The sequence below is a fragment of the Mus musculus genome, chromosome 16, assembly GCF_000001635.26.
Source record: "Mus musculus strain C57BL/6J chromosome 16, GRCm38.p6 C57BL/6J".
Classification (NCBI taxonomy): Eukaryota; Metazoa; Chordata; class Mammalia; order Rodentia; family Muridae; genus Mus; species Mus musculus.
Window position 1 is genome coordinate 31,001,723 of NC_000082.6, and position 20,575 is coordinate 31,022,297.

The 20,575-nt window shown below is 49.4% G+C and overlaps 1 protein-coding gene across 3 annotated transcripts in view; it reads right to left on the bottom strand.

Annotated features, from left to right (window-relative positions):
• Xxylt1 (xyloside xylosyltransferase 1) overlaps positions 1–20,575 on the bottom strand; it is a 126,086-nt gene that overhangs the window by 46,376 nt on the left and 59,135 nt on the right. For all 3 annotated transcript variants that reach the window (XM_030249136.1, XM_006522200.2, NM_198626.2), the window contains exon 3: positions 5,992–6,124. In XM_030249136.1, the coding sequence (XP_030104996.1) occupies positions 5,992–6,124 (133 nt within the window). The remainder of the gene's footprint in view (positions 1–5,991; positions 6,125–20,575) is intronic.

Sequence of the window (20,575 nt, forward strand, 5' to 3'; positions counted from 1 at the left end):
CTCACAAGAACGGATAGAGCAAGAGTTGGCTGGGTTTGGCTATGCATGTCTGTAATGGCAGCACTGGAGAGGCTGAAGCAGGGGGATTACAATTTTGAGGCTAGCCTGGGTTTCTCAAGACTCTGTCTCAAGAAAAAAAAAAATAAAATAAAATAAAGAGGAAAGTTCATTTACCCACTGATAAATTTACAGATTAAACAAACAAAAAGCCAACAACATAATCCTTATATAAGTAATAAAAATGTATTTTGTTCCTTTTTAATAATTACCTTTTGTTTGTCTGTTGTTTGGTTGGCTTGACCAGGGTCTGTCTACACACCCCAAGCTCACCTCAAACTTGCTTTGTAGCCTAGGCCAAAAATGGACCCACCATCTTCCTGCCTTAGCTTTCCCAGTACTGAGGAGACGTGCACCACGACAGCACATGAACACAGGGGAAAGACACAGTATGGCTCAGACCTGACTAACATCTCTGTAGTCCCAGGACAAGAGCATGCTCTGAGCTCTGGAAGCAAGCAGAGCAGCCAGCTCAGCTCCCACAGGGAAACAGGACAAGCAGTCACAGGCAGCAGATGGATGGCAGGCTGGTGTGTGGACACGGGCTGGCACCTGCTAGATAGAGTTTTCCTTGTCCCACCGCCCCCTTTCCCAGTCTCCTTCACAGAGACCACATAGGACACTGCCTTCTCTGTTACCCTCTTGGGATGTCCCTGTCCCTGCAGACTGGTCATTAATATAGTAGGCTTCTGTTCTGCAAATACCTCGCCTTGACTCAGGCGTGTAGTAAAGGGGGATCTGGGGTGTGCAGATGCTACACTGTGAGTAACCGCTTTAGGGGAGGAAGGAAAGGGAGAACACAGAATCTGCACCATGTCAGTAGCAAGGAGGCCGAGAGTCATAGCTTCTCAGTCTCCCCTAATGAGGCGGGTCTCTTAGGGCAGGTAAGAACTTCCTCCACCCTAGCGGTGTGCACCACTAATGCTACTCTAGCACCAATTCTACATGCAGGGAAACAAGGGCTTGGGTGCTAAGTGACACACACCTCTAGCACTGCAGGACTCTGCAGGGGCTCTGCTAGGACTCAGGGGTGGGGTGTAACACTGCTACTGCCACTACTTATTTTGCTCTGTTCCAGGAAGTATTTAGTCCTCCATCAAGCCTGCTATAAATAGTGCTATAATCAGCTAGAGAAACTAGCTTTAGACAAAGTACCTAATTCTCAAGATCCCAGAGATCTCGAGATCTCAAGAAGTGAGATCTGTCCATGTCCTCGCTTCCTAGCCAACATGCTCCTGACAGCCTTGCACCAGTCTTAGGGAGGGAACAAGGCAAGTGCTGAGAGGCTGGCACAGAGCTGGCTGCTGAGAGAGCAGCCACGCTGCTGTAGCCATGGCTTCGTGGTGTGCCATGGTGTTCCAGGATGCTGGCTGCATCAGAGGTTGTGGCCCCTACCCACAAAGCTGCCATGCCGAGGCTCCTCAGGCAGTCAGTTCCAGGACAAAGTGACCTTCACTGGTTGCTGCCACTCAGGCTCCAGCTTTCTCTCTGACAACGGCTAGTGTTAGGAGGAACCACATTCACTGCAGCCCTGGGTACCCTGCATGTCCCACTTCCATACCCTTTATTCCAGCCCAGGCTCTTGAAGGAAAGCCAGATCACTCACTCCCTTCTGCTGAAAGAGACTTCTAACTTGGGCGGGAGGGGGAGGGGGGTAGCTGGCTGGGAATGGGTTACCAGTTTTAGGAAAAACAAACAGGATATTCTTTCCAAATTAACAACAAATAACTTTAATTTAGGTATGTCCATACACTATCTAGAGCACACTTATGCAAATCAGCATCTGTTGCTAACCTGAAGTTCCACATCACTGGTGTCCTGTTTTAGGTAGTACTTGATATAGTTAGGGGTCAGAAAGGGGTTCATGGGACAGATGACAAACAGATAGATCTCCCTACACACACACGAAAATCACAGAGGACCCTTGTAGTCTCCCCTCCCCCAGCCTGAAACCTGCTTGCTCAGGGGTGGAGCTTCCCGCTCAGTCTTTCTGCCACGCCCACTGCTGGAACCTGCCGCTTTGCTGTTCCGAAGCCATCACGTGATCACCCTGCTACTGGATCCCAAGATTATTTGGCAGGAATTGGGCCCCCTCCTCCTTCCTTCATAACGGAGTGCCGAAATAGTAAAAATTGAACCTTGAGCAGAGAGCTTTGTCTTGGTTCCTTCCTTATCTAGCGCAGCCCAGCCCCTCTTCTCTTCCAGGTTTTCAAAATGCCTTTCCAGGCTAGAACCCAGGTTGTGATCTACTAGCCAGACACAACAGACCCTGTGACTTACAGCACATCCCACAGCTAATTGGCTCTGAGTCCAGCCCGATGCCATTGCCTTTAACATCAGCTGCTCTAGCTGTCCCTGTGACCTCATACTGAATTCTCCAGGAAGCACATAAAGAGGCCCAGCTGCTTCCTGGACTTCTAATGCACTCACAGGAAGCCATCCCTCATGGCCATGTTTATAAGCCTCAGGTGCAGGTTTGCAGAGAAGGCCTCAGGGTTCTGTGTGCCCCAATGTTCCCTGACCCTACAACACTGTCCAGAAAGCAGTCAGTTTGATGTGTTTGTGGAGCAAAACTGTGAAAAAGCCATTCATCAAATGCATGGTGGGAAACACTTCTCCCCACCCTCCACAAGCCTGAGACATTTCACGACTCACAATAGAGGGGAAGCCACCATAAAAAGGACTTGCTGTGTGCCCTTTGAAGTACAGTGACTGTGGGACAAGTGACTATAAAGCTTACACAGCTGGGGGCTGGAGCCTACTCCTGCTCAGTGAATTTCCAGACCCAAGTATGCTTGCGTCCCTAGTCACAGTACACCTGAGCCACAGCTTTTGTTATCTGATTCTTTCTTCTCATGGATGCTATCAGATTCCACTTATAACAAGTTACCTGTCCATGCCACATCAGGACACTTGGAGAGGCCTCTGAGCACCAGCTGTTCGGGGAGGGGCTCTGCCTGAGCTGTGCGTCCCCCATAAACTGTGTTGCCAGTGTCTGAGGAGCAGGGGCCATTCCCACTCAGAAGGACCCGGCTTCACCTGTCCTTGTGTAGGGCTATTAACCAGATTCTTCTCTTCTTCCACCTTTTCTTCTATCATCCAACCCCGACCTTCCTCCCTGGCCCAAGCCAGGTAAGCATTCCAAATCAGGGAACAACTAACAGTGACCTTTCAGGGCCTTGGCTTCTCCAGTTTCCACATGTATGAAGGCTGTGGGTATACCCCAACCCCCCACCCCAATACACATAGATCATATTCATTGTCTGCCACCAGCCAGACCATTCTCAGGCCCAGCAAATACTAAAAGCACGCACTGTAACAGGTGACCCCTGGATGCACACTCATCTGCAGCCTTGATTTATGACAAGTCTTTAGTGACATTCAGTGGCGGTGAGGAGGGAGGGATGTAAATGTCTGTTTACTGAGGGATGTTTTTAAAACTGCCAGAGGCAGGCTCTCATGATCCTCATTACACATAGTGATAAAGATTCAGAAAGCAAGGGAAACCATCTGAATTACCACCTTTCAGCTGTTTCCTTTGGGAAGGCCAGATAAAGTGATTTAAGGTCTACCATTATAAAAGCCTAGTTTCGCAGAAAACAAAATTTTGGCGGAGATTATCTATAACAGACGCGATGAGCTTTTCATGTATTACAACGAGAAGCTCCGACCTGTCCTGCAGGTGCTGCTGATGTAACAGTATCTGATAACCAGCCTGTCTAAATGTCCTAAGGCCTGCGTCTGAGCAGAAGGGAGCCCACTGCATACAACAGCGGAAAGACAGCAGGGTAGAGGAGCAGTGAGTACTAAAGCTGGAATGAGACAAAGTCCGGGAGCTCCTCTGCCCCCATCTTAAGGGTGCCAAGGTGACAGGTGTGGCGTCAGCTGGGACTTTACATTGAATGTTGTTGCCTTGGGAGCAGTCTTTGTAGTCAACATTGCAGATTTGCCTTATCCTCCACAACCTCATTGCCCATGCAAGTAGGAGACTTCCCAAGACTCCAGGAGCCTGGGTCTGTATTATGTAATGGGAACAGCCCACAAAGCCCAAGGAGTTATCTTGAGAATTTCCTGTTATGTGATGTGAGACTTGCAAAGAGCCACCACCAAACCCAACCTGTCTCTTCCCCTCCTATGTGTGTGTGTATGGAGGGGGGTGGGGGGGGGGACACGACACACTCGTGCTCTGAGTCACGAGACGCCAGGGCTAGCAGCTCTCTGATGACTTCTCGATCCTCCAGGATTCCACACGGAGCCAGCATGGGTGGGTGGGTGGGGCACAGAACAAAGGGAGCTCAGCGAAGAAGAATTCTAGGTCTCCCCAGCAGGCTCGATCAGCTGGCTCAGGGGACACTGTCACTCTAGTTGTCAGAGGTGGGGGTGGGGAGGGGTGAGTCAGCAACATGGCACCCGAGAGCCTCAGCTATGAGACAAGTTTTAAACCAAACCGAACTCTGCTATTCTTACCTCTTCTCTCTAGACACAGTGTATGTGCAACACGCACATAATCACTTCAGGGACAGGACATAAAGCACCACCTTCTGTCCCCAAGACCTGCGCTGGCTTTGGAGAGCAGCTCTGTGCTGGCTTTGGAGAGCAGCTCCTTGGTTTTCCCTGTGATTTTTAGCACGTGTGTTCGCCTCAGGAAAGTCTGCCATTTTGTTCTGCCTATCAGCATATACAACTACCGTGCATTCTGTTTGAGTGCTATATAGTACTAGTTTTTTAAAAAAAGATTTATGTATTATATATATGTATAAGTCACTGTAGCTGTCTTCAGACACACCAGAAGAGGGCATCAGATCTCATTACAGATGGTTGTGAGCCACCATGTGGTTGCTGGGATTTGAACTCAGGACCTTCAGAAGAGTAGTCAGTGCTCTTAACCGCTGAGCCCTCTCTCTCCAGCCCAGTACTAGTTATTAATTAGTTGGGTAGACACATCTTATTTAACCATCCTGCTGTGGAGAACACTTCAGGGGTGCAGAGAACACCCTTGAGCATGTCTTCTGACTTCAGGTACAGGAGCTTCCTGTGCTACACACGTGACAGGAAGTGCTGCCTCGGGAGAAAGTGCCCATTCACTGTGCCCAACACATGCCCACCTGTGTCTGGAGCTGCTGTGGCTCCCTCTGCACCACTGTCTACCCACTCTCCTTAGGTGTGACAAAGCTGTGGTGACACTGAAAGGGTCAGCGTAGGAACTTTGGGAAGGTCATGGAACACTTGCCCCTCCGGAAGGGAGAGGCTAATTAGCATTTCTCAGACCACAAGGTGGGAAGGGATCTTCGGGTGGGGACACATTCTGCAGGACTGACAGATGCCCACTTTCAGACAAGGAAAGTCCTTGCCACCTCATCCCCTAAAGACCAATCAGTTTAAAGGGTGCACTGTTCCACCAATCATATTGTACCTAGTTGCTGATGCTTGGTTCTGCCCCTGGAAACTATATAAAAACTCGCCGAACTGATGCTGGGGGTTGCTGCCTCTCCTTCGCATCTGGGGCGACCCCACTGCACTGGAACAATAAATTCCTCTTGCTTTTCATATCGATCCCGGCTCCACGTGGTTCACTCAGGGGGTCCCCAGTAAGCTAAGGCTCCCTGGAGTCTTACAACATGAAGCTAAGAAAACCCAGCTCACTGCTCTGGAGCAGAAATCCTAACACGGGATTTTAACCCGGTGAGCTTAACCAGAGCCCACAACATGAACAACTGGGCTTTCTGGAGGAAAAAGTCTTGGAGTCCCCCACTCCACAGGGCAGCCTCTCTAGCTCCAGAACCAACATCACCTGTCAGCCCTAAGTGCAAACATGCTTCCACGGAGCAAGTGCAGAGAGGCCACGATGCGGTTAGATCCACACAGCAATGCGTGGCAGCAGAGAGGACAGGATGGGAGGGAGCCATCAGGCTTCCTCCAATAGCCAGCGCCTACCTGTACACAGGCTGCATCTCTCTGGCTATGCCGATAACAGCGCCTGGCAGAAAGTTGTCGAACTCCTCAAACAGCTCTCGGATGTTGGTCTTATACTTCAGGTCAAGGTCCAGCTGGATGATCCTCGGGATCTCTGCAGGAGTTGATTGAAAACAGGGCAGTAAGACTGGGTATGGCACCATGCCTCTAATTCAGCTACTCAGGAGGCTGCGGCAGGGGGACACCCCCACCCCTTAAAAATGGCATCCCGGGAAGCTTGGCACCTAACGGAGTAAAGACAAGAACATAAGGCCTCCAGCTTGCTGAGTCACTCTCAGTGACCAGCAGCCCTTCTAACTGCAGAATTCATTCTGTTCAAAACCCAGGGCCCATACTCCTGTCTAGCCTGGGGTCCATGGGCAGCAGACCTCTCTGCTAACTGCAGAACCCATTCAGTTCAAATCCAAGGGCCCATACTCCTGTCCGGCTGGCTGGCCGTGAGTGTTTCACTCCAAAGTGCCTGTCCTGAATGACCTGCAACAGGGAAGCCCTATGTCAAGCTAGGATGCCTAGGTGGGGCACAAGTGTCAAAGGCTGCCAGGAGAGAAGCGTGAAAGATACCAGAAAGATACCAGTTTTGCCCTGCAAACCTCAGGTAGACTCTCGGAAGAGGGTGATTTGGGCTGGGCCCTGAGTGTGGACAGGAAAGGGTGGGTGAAGAAATTATTCTCTCCCCACTGTAAAGCGTTGGGCGTTCCCCGTTGCTTTCAGCCATCCTTCCTGGACCGCTCAGCTGCAGGGTATCCTGGCTCTCTGGAGACTGTTGTCCCTAGAAGCCCTCTGAGGACAGAAACCACAGCTTAAGCATTTTGGCCTCTATCAGTGGTATAGGATTTGGCATTTGGCAAACACCCAAGGGTGTTCAAGGAAGCAGTTGGCATTCTCTAAGTTAGTTTGTGAAGAAATCACAGCTTCCAACGTAAGGAAAACTGATTCGCCTGTTCCTTGTTCTATTTTCCTTGTGGTGCAGAAACAAAGCTTTAGTTCACATTCTATGTGACTTTTCTACAACAAAAAAGAGCAAAAATCACAACAGATGAGAACCCAGCTGCTCACGACAGAGCAACGCATGAGAGTGGCCAGCTGCTCTGCCTCCTGGGCAGAGGGTTTGGGAAGGATGAGCTGCCCTGGCAAGTGAGGACCCCAGGGCAGTCAGCATCACGCTGCAACCCCCGCAAAAGAAGTCCAGAGGCTGCTTTCCTCCTGCATCCATAAACAATGAGAAAGCCAAAGCCCAGTAGTCGGGTCTGACTGCTGATAACCGACGAGTCTCCCTCTAGGCATGGAAAGCACACTCAGGCCACAGGGTAAAGACCCTGGTGCCGGCCCTAGGGAAAGACAAGTTTGCCGGGAAAGAATGTCCTAAGATGAAAGTAACAACCTCAAGTTCTTGCATTGAGCTATCAATGGTTGGCCATCAGGGGCTGGGGAAACCTCACAACACAAACATTTTGTCCAGCCATTTCTCTTTGTTTTTGTTCACTGCCTGTGTCATGAACATTCATACCCAGATCTCAGGTGGTCCTTAAATACAGCGAAGCAGAGCCCTAGTGACACAGGGACAGGACTCACCACCATCTCTACTGGTAAAACCATGTCACCCTGGTTCTGTGAATAAGGAAGACGGGCCTAGACCATTTGGCCTGTGATGCTGACGGGCTGTGAAGGTCGGGAAGGCATCAATTGTGGCCCCAAAGAAGACTTCTGTCAACTTCGCACTTCATCTACACACCAATGGGAAGAATTATCCCCATATTTACAATATAGAAATACTGCCTTAGAAGGATTGAGAACAAGGGGCTGGAGAGATGGCTCAGTGGTTAACAGTGCAGGCTGCTCTTTCAGAAGACACAGGTTCAAATCCCAGCACCCACATGGCAGCTTACAGACATATATAACTCTAGTTCCAAGGGTTCTGACCTTTTTCTGGACTCTGTGAGCACCACATACACATGTACACACACACACAGAGCTAAAAACATTCATAAAATAAAAATAAAGTGAAAAAGTAAAACAGATATGCCAGGCATATGGTGGCATGCACCTGTAATTCCAACACTTGAAAGAGCTCACAGCTAGCCTCAGCTACATAGCAAGTTTAAGGCCAGCCTGGGCTACATTAGACCTCCTCTGAAAAATAAAACAAAAGGCTGAAAAAACAGGAGCCCATGGAAGGTCATGGAAGGTCAGTGGTGGAGCAGAAATGGAACTTGGACTTGACTTGGAAGCCCAGTACCCTGAGCTCCTTCCAGCACGAGTCTCCATCTCACCAGAGTCTCAGATGCGGATCCTTGCTCCATTCCTCACCTCCCCAGGAGCGTACAGAAGGCCAAAGACACCGAGAAAGGAGAAGAGTCCTAGGACAACCACCTGGCCAAACTCAGAGGTCAATGGAAGACAGCAAAGAGATTATGGCATTTTCACTTTCGATTACTCGAAGACACTTCTGATGCTGAAACCATCAGTGTGTCAATGCATAGGTTAGCCCCTCCGTCCCTTGCAGCATCCTCTGGATGCCCCGGCAGCCCAGTCTGCAGCAGCTCTGGGCAGGTCCTGGTGGGCAGTCCTGGCCCCATCTGTCGCGCACTGCCAACACCACCAACTGTCCACTGCTGCCTCGGCACAGACAGGCCACTCCTGGAGGACGCATGCACGGGGGCGGACCAGACATGGGATGCTTCTTTGATCAGAAGCTGACTAGCCTTCTCTGTCTGGTCCAGCTTTAATATTTACATCACTCAGGGAGCACTGGAGAGAGAGCCTTCCTGAAGAGCCCCTTCCCTGTCACTGGTAGAGCTCCTGTCTTAATGAGCCCTTCCATGACCTGAGTGCTTTCCCTGCTAGGAGGGGTATACCCCACCACACAGGAAACTGAGAGGCCCGAGCACTACTTAGAACTCATTACGTCTCAGAGAGGCAGCGCCAACCTTGTCAGCCCTGCAGTCAGGGGAGGTAACAAGCTGAAGAGGAAGCAGGTACAGCTCGCCATGGAGGGACCTTTCCCAAGTGCAGAACACCTGGCTAGGGCTGGGCAAAGGGCATGCCCATCTGCTCAGGGATGCCCACAGCCCTGGGCAGTTCGAACTGTCACATAGGCAACCTGACCAAAGGCCTCATTATAAAACGAGAAAACAAGAAGCCAAGGCATAAATGTCACCGCTGAAAAAAGGCTGATGCTTAGGGGACCCCGCAGTTCACCAGCTGATGCTTGGGGGACCCCGCAGCTCACCAGCAAGGGTTGCTTTAAGGACCTACTTCCTGGACTCTGGTCTTGGCAGAACCATCCTCCTGTGGGACCTACATCTGGGTGGTTGGGTAGAAATGTAAGAAGACACTGCAGAGAAAAGAGGTTTCTATGTGGGGACAACCATAGTGACAACCTCAGGAAGATACTGGTGGGGGATGGTGACAGAACCACAGAAAACTAAGGACTAAATGAGATGATGGTCCCCAAGGCAGAGTAAACAAGAGCGGTACTGCAGAGGGAAGAACTTGGGAGGAAAAAGCTGATGGGCTGTCTTAAATGGAAGGTTAGGCTGGTTAGACATCTTCCATCCAAATTCTGTGAGAAGACAACAAAAGAGAAGGGCAGAATAATCTGAGAAAACAAGCTCTGGAAAGGAAGCCTAGTAATAACTGAGGCCAACCTGCCCATTTTACAGATGAGAAAACTGAGGGTCAAGGAATGTATCAAGACTCTCAAACAAGCTAAAAAGCAAAGCTGATCCTAGAAGTCAAATCCTGACCTCACTAACTGATGCTCTGGGGATTCAACCTCATCCATACTCTCCCAATGTGGGCCATACAATCCTAGAAAGAAAGAGAGAGGGAAAAAAAAGTGCCATGGGATATCCCTGTCAGCCACAACAATGTAAATCTGAGGATGAGTCCAAGAATAGAAATGGGATCCTCATGCTCCACGCGGCTCCAGCCAGCTCTCAGGGAAGAATGCCACGCCCTCTCAGCATCCGAGAGACGGAGCCTACACATCCTCGGGAATGTACCTAGGCTGTGATAGCCTCTAAGAGAGGCAGACCCCACACTGAACGTTCTAGCCCCAAGGACGCCCATGGAGACACCACCTCACTGCTTGGTGTGGGGCCCCTCTCTGGCAGTCGGTAGAAAGTCACTTGATGATCACGACTATGTGATCTGAATAAAAATGGCCCCCACTGGCCCATAGGGAGTGGCACTATTGGGAGGTGTGGCCTTGTTGGAAGAAGTGTGACACTAGCATGGGCTTTAAGGTTTTAGGTGCTTGAACCAGGCCCAGTTGTCACATTCTCTTCCTGCCAGTCCAGATGTAGAACTTTCAGCTCCTTCTCCAGCACCATGTCTGCCTGCACGCTGCCATGCCTCCGTCATGATAACAACTGCATAAGCCAGCCCCAACTAAATGTTTTCCTTGCAAGAGTTGCCATGGTCATGTGCCTCTTCACATCAATGAAACCCTGACTAAGACAACACCACCCCGCACCCTGCTCTGGCTCCATCTACTTACTCCTGGGTAAGTTCCTGCTTCTGCGTCCAATGAGCTGAGCCTCCCCCTGCAGACTCCATGCTCACAGCCTGTCTGTGGGATGGCGCCACAAAGGAACTCACGTACTAATGTGCACCTGTGGCGTTTCTCCTGCGGAAGGAAGGGTGCTTTCCCACACACAGTGCAAGATTCTCGGTGGGCCCAGCATCTGAGGAGCATGAGATGTACTGAGATGAGAGTTCTCCCTGGGGAGCACCACGGCCTGCCACTAGCTGACTGGACTCTGCGGGGAAGACCGAGCCTGGAGGACTATCTGGCTTCCCACCGTGGGGTGGCATTTATGGGGTCAGAGAGTGGTTTTTACAGTGAACAAAAGGCTTGTGAGCCCCTGAAGCTCTCTGGTCCAGAGCTTGGTGTTCACTGGGGTATCTCTGCTCATCTTCACGCTCTTGACTCCAGTGTCAGGCCAAAGACGCTGCTCTAGCCAGAACTTGGCTCTACTAAGCTTGGAAATGAAGGACAGATGGAACATGCTAGCTACAGATGTGGCCTTTTAGACCTCTGTGACCCCATGACTACCACCATGACTGGTCCTAGCAGCCCTCTTCCAGAGTTTCCGACAGTCTCTGGAAGCCAACACCTGCTAAGCCAGGTAAAGTGGAACTGTGCTGCAGGTCACAGTTGTGACATCCAGACTGGCTGGGACAGTCCCAACTCAACATTCCCAAGTGGAAACAGGCTGGGAGCAGATCATCAGCTTCCAATCAAGGCAGCCACAAGCATGTCATCTGACTGGGGATGGGGTTACAAGCCAGACTGAATACTTAGTGACACCCCAAAACAAACACGAGAAAAGAGTCCTAGGGGGTGGGTAAAAGAAAATAACAGCACATGCCTTCCCCACCCCTGCCCTCTCTTGTCCTCTGAAACAATGCCTAGTAGACACACGCTAGCACACACACAGAGGGTAGGAAGGGATGAGAGGTGGAGGTAAGCCTGGCCACCATGGTGGCAAACACCCTGAGAGGAGAGACAGGCCGTCCCAGGGAGCCCCAGCTGGCTTCCTAGTGCCCACTGAGTGTCTTCAGTGAAGGGAAATGATGTCCTGCTATGTGACTCCAGAGTTCCACCATTCTGGAAGATGTCTGGAGAGTGGCTTGTTTTCCCTGTCCTGAAATACTGCAGCAACTTGCCACCTTATCAGACCTGCTGCTTTTTAACTGCTGTGGGCAGAACCTCTGACCTGTAGGAGCTGGAGAGCAGCTGGAGAGGCAGAGACTCTCCACCCATGAGAAGTCGTGAACTCAGAGGGGATGTCTGGAGGTCGGTGGAGCACAGTCCTTCTGCGTCTTACAGCCTGGCTTCTCCCTTTGGGGGTACTGTCCAAGCACAAGAGAGATGTGTCTCTAGGGGTGGAGTTAGTGCTGTTAGTTTTCACAACTTGGGTCCTTCCCAACTGGTTGTGACCCTGACTCTCAAAGCACCCTTCCCGATTCCATCTGCAATGGAAGCTCCAGCTGCAGGGCTGCTGGCTGGCCATGGAATAGTTAATGTGAAGAAATGCAGCAACAGATGCAGGAGTCCAGGACCCTCACAATCCTCATTTCTGAGGACTCGGAATGCTGTGGGGATTTCCCTTCACTGAGCAAAGACCAGGGGAGAGACTCGTGGAAAAGGGGTGTAATGCCAGCAAAGTTGGAAATCTCCAATGGCAACAGCCAACATGTGCAAATCGATTGGATTCACAGGATGATACAAACACAGGGGGAGGCTGACATTATTAGTTCTACCTGACAACTGACAGGGAGGCTAAGGCAGGCAATCATGCTATATATCTGGGAAGTGAATTCACACCAAAACACCAGGGCTCCAAAGTCTTTACACACACACACACACACACACACACACACACACACACACACCCCAACACACACACATCCACATCCCGCCTTCCAGGCCTCTGGATGCCAGGGAAAGGCCAACTCACAGACATGCAGGTCTGTGGACAGCCTGGCCTCCTATGCGTGAATCTATGATTTCCATACTAAAGGCTGCTTGCACCTCCCAGGAGGAGCACCTAAGAATGAGCCATACACCCCATGAACAACTCTGGTAAAGGCTTGGGGGCTGAAATTATTGTCTATAGTCAACTTGATCTATCAGCTACACAAAAAATTCGTCCTTCTAGCCCTACTCAGCCCTCTTAGAACCAGGCATGGAAACCTGTACACTGGCTGTGGCTCAGCTGAGGCATGGCTATAGCTCGCAGCTCCTGCTGTGTAGGACTGACTGACTACAGGAAGACTCAGGGTTTGGTCCCACATCAGGACCACAGGACTCTCTCTCCTCACCCTCAGCATTCTAACTAGGTGGAAACCACCTGCTTTAGTAAAGAACAGAATCTAATTCTCAATTTTCTTTTTACTTCTATTGCTCATATAAAACTATAACTCACACACATATTTTGTGATCTGTAAATTTACCATTTCTATAGTGTAGAGCTCCCATGGTACCTGAGTCATACATATATACACACATACACACATATATATACATATATACATACACACACATATATATATACATGTATATATATACATATATATACATACATACATACATACATACATATATATATATATATATATATATAGAGAGAGAGAGAGAGAGAGAGAAACTGCCAGAGACATCGGGTGAGTATAGAGTGTAACTGAATGTGTGTGTTTGTGCACACGTGCACACAACATGCACTTGCGCTCGCTCACTCACAAAAGTGTGAGCTCTCCTTATTGGGGTGCGAGCACACTTCCCTTGACTCACAGGGTTGTTACATGGATGGATTGAGGCCTGGCCTTGCTCTTTACTACCAAGAGGGTTTTCTCACGGACCCTGTGGAGGCAGAAGCTATGGAATCGAGTCCTCATTGGACAGACTTAACAAATGTTTTCTGAACACAATACCATTGGTTTGCACAAATAAGCACTGTTAGACTTCCCAGATTTCTCCTGCCAAGGTTCTCGGGAGTCTTGGGGCCTTGTTTCTAACCTGGGCTTGCTTTCTTTCCCTGCTCTGACCACTTCCTCTCTGCTGCTGGCAATGGGGCCTTCATCCCTGTAAAGATTTAGTTTAAATACAGGGGGAAAAAACAAAATAAAACAAGCCTTGCCCTGCCTGCCAGCTACAGCTCCTCACCCTACCTGGCAGCTGACTTTCTCCTGCCTCTCTGCCTAGCCTATCAGGGTCTGTCTACCACAGCCCCGCCCTTTTGTTTGCTCATGTGACAGATACAAGCTCTCAGTATTGTTTTGTAGTGTGTTGCATTTCTCAAAGTGCAATCCCAGTTCATAAAACTACATACCCTGTGCTTTGGGTAACTTACCCCTTACAACCACCACAGAGCACCATGCAAAGTAACAGTGGATCCAACACAGAAGACCATAGCTGAACCACGCAAGGATGGCATGGCTGCCCCACAGACTGTCAGGCCCGGGCCTTCTCTCTCCCATCTCACTGTCCTAGACAAGGCTGTCCCACATTTTGTACACTGCTTGACTGGGCTGGCCATGGATGCTTACCCACAGGTTCCTTACTATGGTGCCAAGGCAAGACAGAGTTTACTTCCCACGTTTTAGCACCTCTGCCTCGCCTGCACCTCTGGTAGCTCTGAGCTTGGCCAGCAGTTCTCCCCAGTGAGATGAGCCACCTGTGTTCCTTCTCTTGCAGGACTCGCCCTTCTCCAAGGGTTGCTCGAAGCCCTTCACCAACAGAGCATGCAGACAACTGGGGATTGTCCACAAAAGTAAAAAGGACTGGATCGACGTGAACCATTTCTCACCAGTGACCAAGGGAGACTGCTTCTGCAGTCCTCGACTACTGCAGGGACCGCTCCCTCATCTTCTAAAGCAGAAGAAAATCAGTTTTCATTAGCAACACTTAATCACTTGAGATAGAAAGCTGACCAGGGAACGGCTCTTAAGCCATCTCTTGCCAAGATGTCATGCTATACTAGCATAGCTACTATATCTCTACTCTCTACTGTCCATTGCAACGTTGGACAGCTAGATGAGGAACTTATGTGCTGAGCACCTCAGGCGTCCCTCACAGGCTTCCCAGCCCATGTCTGCCTCTGCCTCTCAGCACTCAGCGGCGCCCCCTGCTGTTGCCCATTTTCTGCACACTCTGTGGGTCCACCAAGAATGGCACAGAAGGTGGACTGGGAGCCTAGCCCCTCACCAGGAGTCAGACTCCAGTTTTCATTTAAAAACAACTGCTCTCCTCCGAAGCAGGAGCCCCGCCCTCTTACCACTTTCTATAATCTTGTCCGTAACTGAAAATATTCTATCCAACTGTACTTAAGTATAAAGTCATTCATTCCCTGGTTGTAATTAAATTTTAGCTTAGTTTAATTAATTTGGTTTTTATTTTACTTTAATTAAAAATCTAAGTTTCTTGTTTTAATTTTAATGAAGGACTTAATAGACAATGCTGAATTGACATAACCACAGTTGAAAACAAGAGAACAAAACAGAAACAAAAAGGTTTTAAACTCTTAACTATTTGGCACAGACTCTCTAAGAAACAAGACACCCAGGCAGCAGGGCAGCTGAACTATGAGGTTAACACCAGCAGCTCAGGGCCATCAAGTCCACGGTCCCATTCCACATTTGTCAGCTGTCAAAAAAGAAAAATGATATTTCTGGTCTAGGATTGCCTGCAAATAGTTGTCACAGCTCCATAACTCTTTGGTTTTTCCTTTCTTTCATGACCTGGAATCGCTTAAGGGGTGATTTCATAAGAGACCCCTGGGTTTGGGAAGGCCTGATGTTTCCTTGTGATCAAGACCAGATTTTGCACGTATGTTGGGAACACCCCAGAAGCCACACTGGGTCTCTGCCACTAGGCCTTGTTTTGTTCATTTGTCTCATCATTAGTGATGTTGCCTCTGATCCCTGAAATGTTACCTTCCATGTGTTTACAAAGACAGCATTGTGTAGGAACAGTTTGAGACTGACAAGGTCTTACCTATTTAGTGCCCACTGACAGGGCTTGTCTAGCTACAGTGCTACTCTACAGATTCGGTGGCCTTCTGCCGCCTCCCTCCCTTCTTGGCTAACATTGTACAGCAGGAGCTAGCCTACAAGGAGCCAGGCTTAGGGCTCCTGTCCATTCTTACAGCAGTCAGTGTCAGTGTGGGAAAGTGTTAGAAACCATGAGACCAAGTTTTCTTTCCAAGCTTATCTTTTAAAGATATTATACAATGAGTTCTACCTTATTAAGTGAAATATGAACCTGGAAGGGCTAAGGTAAACTCAAAACAAAACAGAACAGCTAAACTACATTGTAGGGACCTCACCTCACTGATGGTCAGCCCAGGCCAGAGTCCCACAGGGTGCCAAGCACTGTGTGGAGTGCAAGGCTCAGAAATGACAGGCACTGTGCCCAACCTCAACAATGCAAGCCCAAGATTTCCATCTCACGTTCTCTGCTGTTTCCATCTTGTCCTGGCCTGAAGAGTCATGGCCGCTCACTGCCACCCAGTAAGCATGGCATGTGGCTGATCCTGCTGCCGGGCTGTATGGCAGCCTATGGAAGGGTAATCATGCCAGGATCAGCCTGCATTCTCCTTATAGCTGAGGAATAGGGTGTGTTCTTACTTCATGACCATTTAATACCACCAAGTGGCAGATAACATCAACTTAGGACCAGCTATGTGCCCGGCTGGAATGTTTCTCCACGCCTCCCTTTCTGTTTTACTGATGTTTGAGAACTAATGTTCACAGCAACCATGAACCTGCCTATGGCCGCAGAGCAGAAGCCCGAATGGCTCCACAGGTCTTTCTTGCCTTGAGCATTCCTTTAGCCTGGTCTTACATTTGCCGGGTATCTGCTGCTGTGTAGCAAGCCACTAACTGAGAACAGCAATGGCCCCAGAGAGCAGTTATCCCTGTAGACAAATGAGGCTTAGCTGTGGATGGCCCTTGCGTAATCTCCATGACTGTGGACAAACAGCAGCAAGGCTGAGCCATCAACAAGGGTGGCTAAGCGAGGCATCCAAGATGACCCTGCATGTTGCCAGAAGTTGATGTGGGACTCAGTGTGGCTGTGAGCTCCAAGTGCTCTCATGTGGGTACTCCCAGAGTTCTGGCTTCATCTGGTGTGGCTGCTGAGTCCCAAGAGGGGCTTCATCAAGGACAGGTATTCCAGGAGACCCAGGTTTAACTACCTGGGAGTTAAGGAGCAGCACTTCCACTATATCCTGTTTGTCACAAACAAGTAACAAGCAGCTGAAGTCCAAGACCAAGAACCATACAAGGGGGTGAATGCCAGGAGGGCCGAGGTCAGCTGCAGCAGCTACCCTTGGCCATGACAGAATTCTACATCATTTAAATTTACCTATTACACTTTCCCAAGTTTTCTACCATACATACTCATATCTTTGTAGTCACAGAAACAAATCAACATCCAAAGTTATATACTATAATACACAATGTAACATGTAAAAACATGTTAATATATGTATAATGTGTGGATAAATATATTACATGCAAATAAAACATTAGAGTGGAGATGTCTAATTATTTCATAAATACATTTTCAAGATGGTTGTGTGTTGCCTTCAAATTAGAGTATTTTAAAAGACATTAATTAATTACCACAAAGAAATACCTGTTTTAGGTCATGATTATCAGATTTAAGGTTTGGACAGGACCAGGACTTTATGATTTTGTCTTCAAGTGGTCAGAACTTCTAAAATCCTTTTCCTTGCTAAGACCACCTAGAAGCTCCTGCCTGCCTCCGCACGGGTTGTTGACGGTGATTCTAAAAGCACTTTCTCAAAGCAAATGCCAATACCAGGTGGGAGTGGCTCTCACTGCATTCTTCTTCTGCCGTTGATTTAATTGTGCCCCCTCACCTCCCGCCACCTCCTACCACCTGGCATATCTTGACGTTCAAGGCAATGGCAGCAAGTTGGGTCTCAGCTGGAAAAAAAACCACACCTGCTAGAGCAGGTCTTTCTGGGAAGCGTGAGCCTGGGTCCTCAGGGCTCTAATGGGAGCCCAGCGCTGAGGGAGCGACCTCAGAGGCAGTGAGGATGCAAGGCCATGACTGGAAAGGTCAGCCAGTTCCTGTGTGCAGGGAGGTCACTCAGGCCAAGCAACCCCTCTACGAGATGTCACTTCAGACAAGGATGGCTGAGGGTGAGGATGGATGCTGCCATTAAGTTTACACTCACACTGTCTACACATCTAAAGCAGGCTCTGTGAACACTGGTCAGCTTGTTAAAAGCCAAGCTAGGAGAGAAAGGATGCTGGCAGGAGAGGCTAGGCAATGCCAGCCTTCCCAAAGGAGGCAGGCCTCTAGCCAAGCATGGTCCCTCCCCGCAGTCCACACAAGCCCACATTCTGGCAGCCCAGGAGGCAGACGTGTGGAGCTGGTCCATGCTATTCTTACCCAGCCACTTTCCAACCATAAACCCACACTCCACATTTCATTGTTTGGGGTGGGTTAAGAAATTCCACTTGGCCTTTCTTGTGGTTTAGTTTCCTGCATGCCTGTCTGAAGGAAAAACTCTGGCATTCCTATGGAAACAAACAACATTTAGCCTGCCTTGGCAGCTGGTGTGGAGGTTCATCGTGTGATGTTTCTTAGTCTATACTACTCTGATGGACCCCCACCCCCCATCCACTTCCCTTCACACCAAAGCAGGATTCCCACAGGTCTGCATTTAGGGTCTGGTTCCTGAATACAGGGCAGGGCAATTTACTTTGAGACTACTCTAGACTTGAGAAGATGGCTCACTGGATAAAGTACAAAGCCAGGTATAGCATACACCCATAAAACTAGCACGTAGGGGTGAGAGAGGCATATCCTGGGGGACTGTCAGCCAGCATACTGCATGTAGCTAGAAACTGAGTTCTAGGTTCATGAAGAGAACTTCTCTCAAAAACTAAGGTAAGAAAGGTAAGATACCCACCCACTGACCTTCACAGACTAGTGTATTCACACACGCACACACACAGAGTTTTCTGCGGTGCTGCCGGAGTGCTCATGGCCAATACGCAGGTGCAGAGAATGAGAGTCCCGGTTAAGGGAGAGCTACCCATCTTGAAAGAATTCCCAAATAACTGCAGTGAGGAGCCAGGTGTAACCTGTGAACACAAGAAACACTGGATAGACAGACAAGAGGAAAAAGAGCTGTCTTTTATGGTCAAGGGCAACATGTGTTTTATTTTGTATCTTGTACAGTTAGGTTGGTTACATTGCATTCCTGTAATGTAACCAGGGCCTGTCAAAAACTCTCTGCTCATTTTGAACTGGGATTTTCTGGCCAAGGACAAGCCTTTCTCTTTGCCTTAAGAAAAACCTAGAACTGCTCCTCCTTCCTTCTGCACCTCATGAGGGGTTTGCAATGTAATGATGATGACAGACAGGAGAAGCAGCTGGAAAGTCAGGCTGCTCAGGAGGAAAACTGCTCCTTCAGGAAGCGGAGAGTCGGTTGCACTACCCCTGGGGGATGGGGTAAGTCCATGTTCTCCTGGGTGCGGGGTGGAGGGTCTGGGCTAGACCCTCTCAGTGCACGCACTGACGGTGCAGCAAGCCACATGTCTGATGGAAGTAGAACACAGAATGCCTGTCCTGGTTACCACGGGGAACTCTGCATTCTTTCAATCAGATAACATATTTATAAACCCTCCTCTGTCCACTTCCACAGGAGGAAGAGCTGGTGCCCAGTGATGGTGCTGAGAGGCAGCAGAGAGCAGGAAGGTGGCAGCCCTCACTCAGGCTCACCACAGCCCTATTTGGAAGACCTGTACATCTCCTATCTAGGTGTAATTCTGGCAGCCCTCCTGGGCACTCTGGCTCTCCAGACTGGCCCCCAACAGTAAAGACAAGCAGAGTGAGGGATGGACAGAGCACCCCTATTCAGAGACCTGCAATCTCCCTGAATTTAGGCCCATGACCCAACCCCTGCTTAAGGGATAGCACTGTCTCCATGCCGACCACTCTTGCCCTCGGCATCTCAATCGCTCTGTCGCTCTACTTTGTGTTAGCACACTCTCACGACAGAACAGCTGTACATTCAGGCCAAGCAGGCAGAATGAGGGTAGATGAGACCACTGCAGCCGTTCCCCACCTCCATCCCAGCCACACACTTGTACCCAGCTGGAGCAGTTGTTCCAGACATAAGGTGACTGCAGCCTCTCAGCCAGCTGGAGAGGTGGCGACCAGGAAGGCTGGGGGGTTACTGAGTCAGGTGAAGACACACACAATATCGTGCACCGGACCATGAGGAGTGAAGAGATGAACTGGTTATACACCGTGAGAATTATGAGACGGCAACAACAGCAGGATAGTCTGAGAAAGTTTGAGCTGAGGCTCACAGAGGCCCAGGCCACGCCCTAGCAGTGATGGCAGGAACCCAGTCAGCCTGGCTGCACGTTGTTCCTGTAACTCCATTTACCAAGGTGAAGAAATGGCAGGCCTGGGAGAGAAAACAGGCTGTGTGTGCCTTCCTGGACACATTCAAGTGGCAATCCCGGGCACAGCCGGGTTGCAGGGACGACTCTTTACAAGCTGTTCACACATGCCATGCTCTCCTGTTGTGCTTTCAATCGAGGATATATGACTAGTATCTGGCTATTGGACTGTGAGCAGAAGCAATGAGTGTAACGTTTGCAGTGTGGCAGTGAGCCCCATGCTCTAGATGGTGGAGACTGGACCCTGGTTTTGGAAGGTACCTAGAAAGTCACTGTACCAGAGTCAAATTTGCTTGGAAAAATGCAGACATGTATGTGTGCACGCATATCTTCACATATGTATGCATTCATGCATGTGCACACACACACAAACATGAACATGTGCATACAAATGTACTGTATTAAGACATGGAGATTTTAGAACTCATTTATCAGTACAGCCCAGCCTCTCCAATGTAGAAATCATTAGCTTATGGTTAGAAGCTAAAATCAAGAAAATCCTTTCCCTGCCCACATGATTAAAAGATAGCAGAATTTAAACAAGAACCCCTCTCCAGGAGTGACCTATAAGGGAGAAGAGACACCA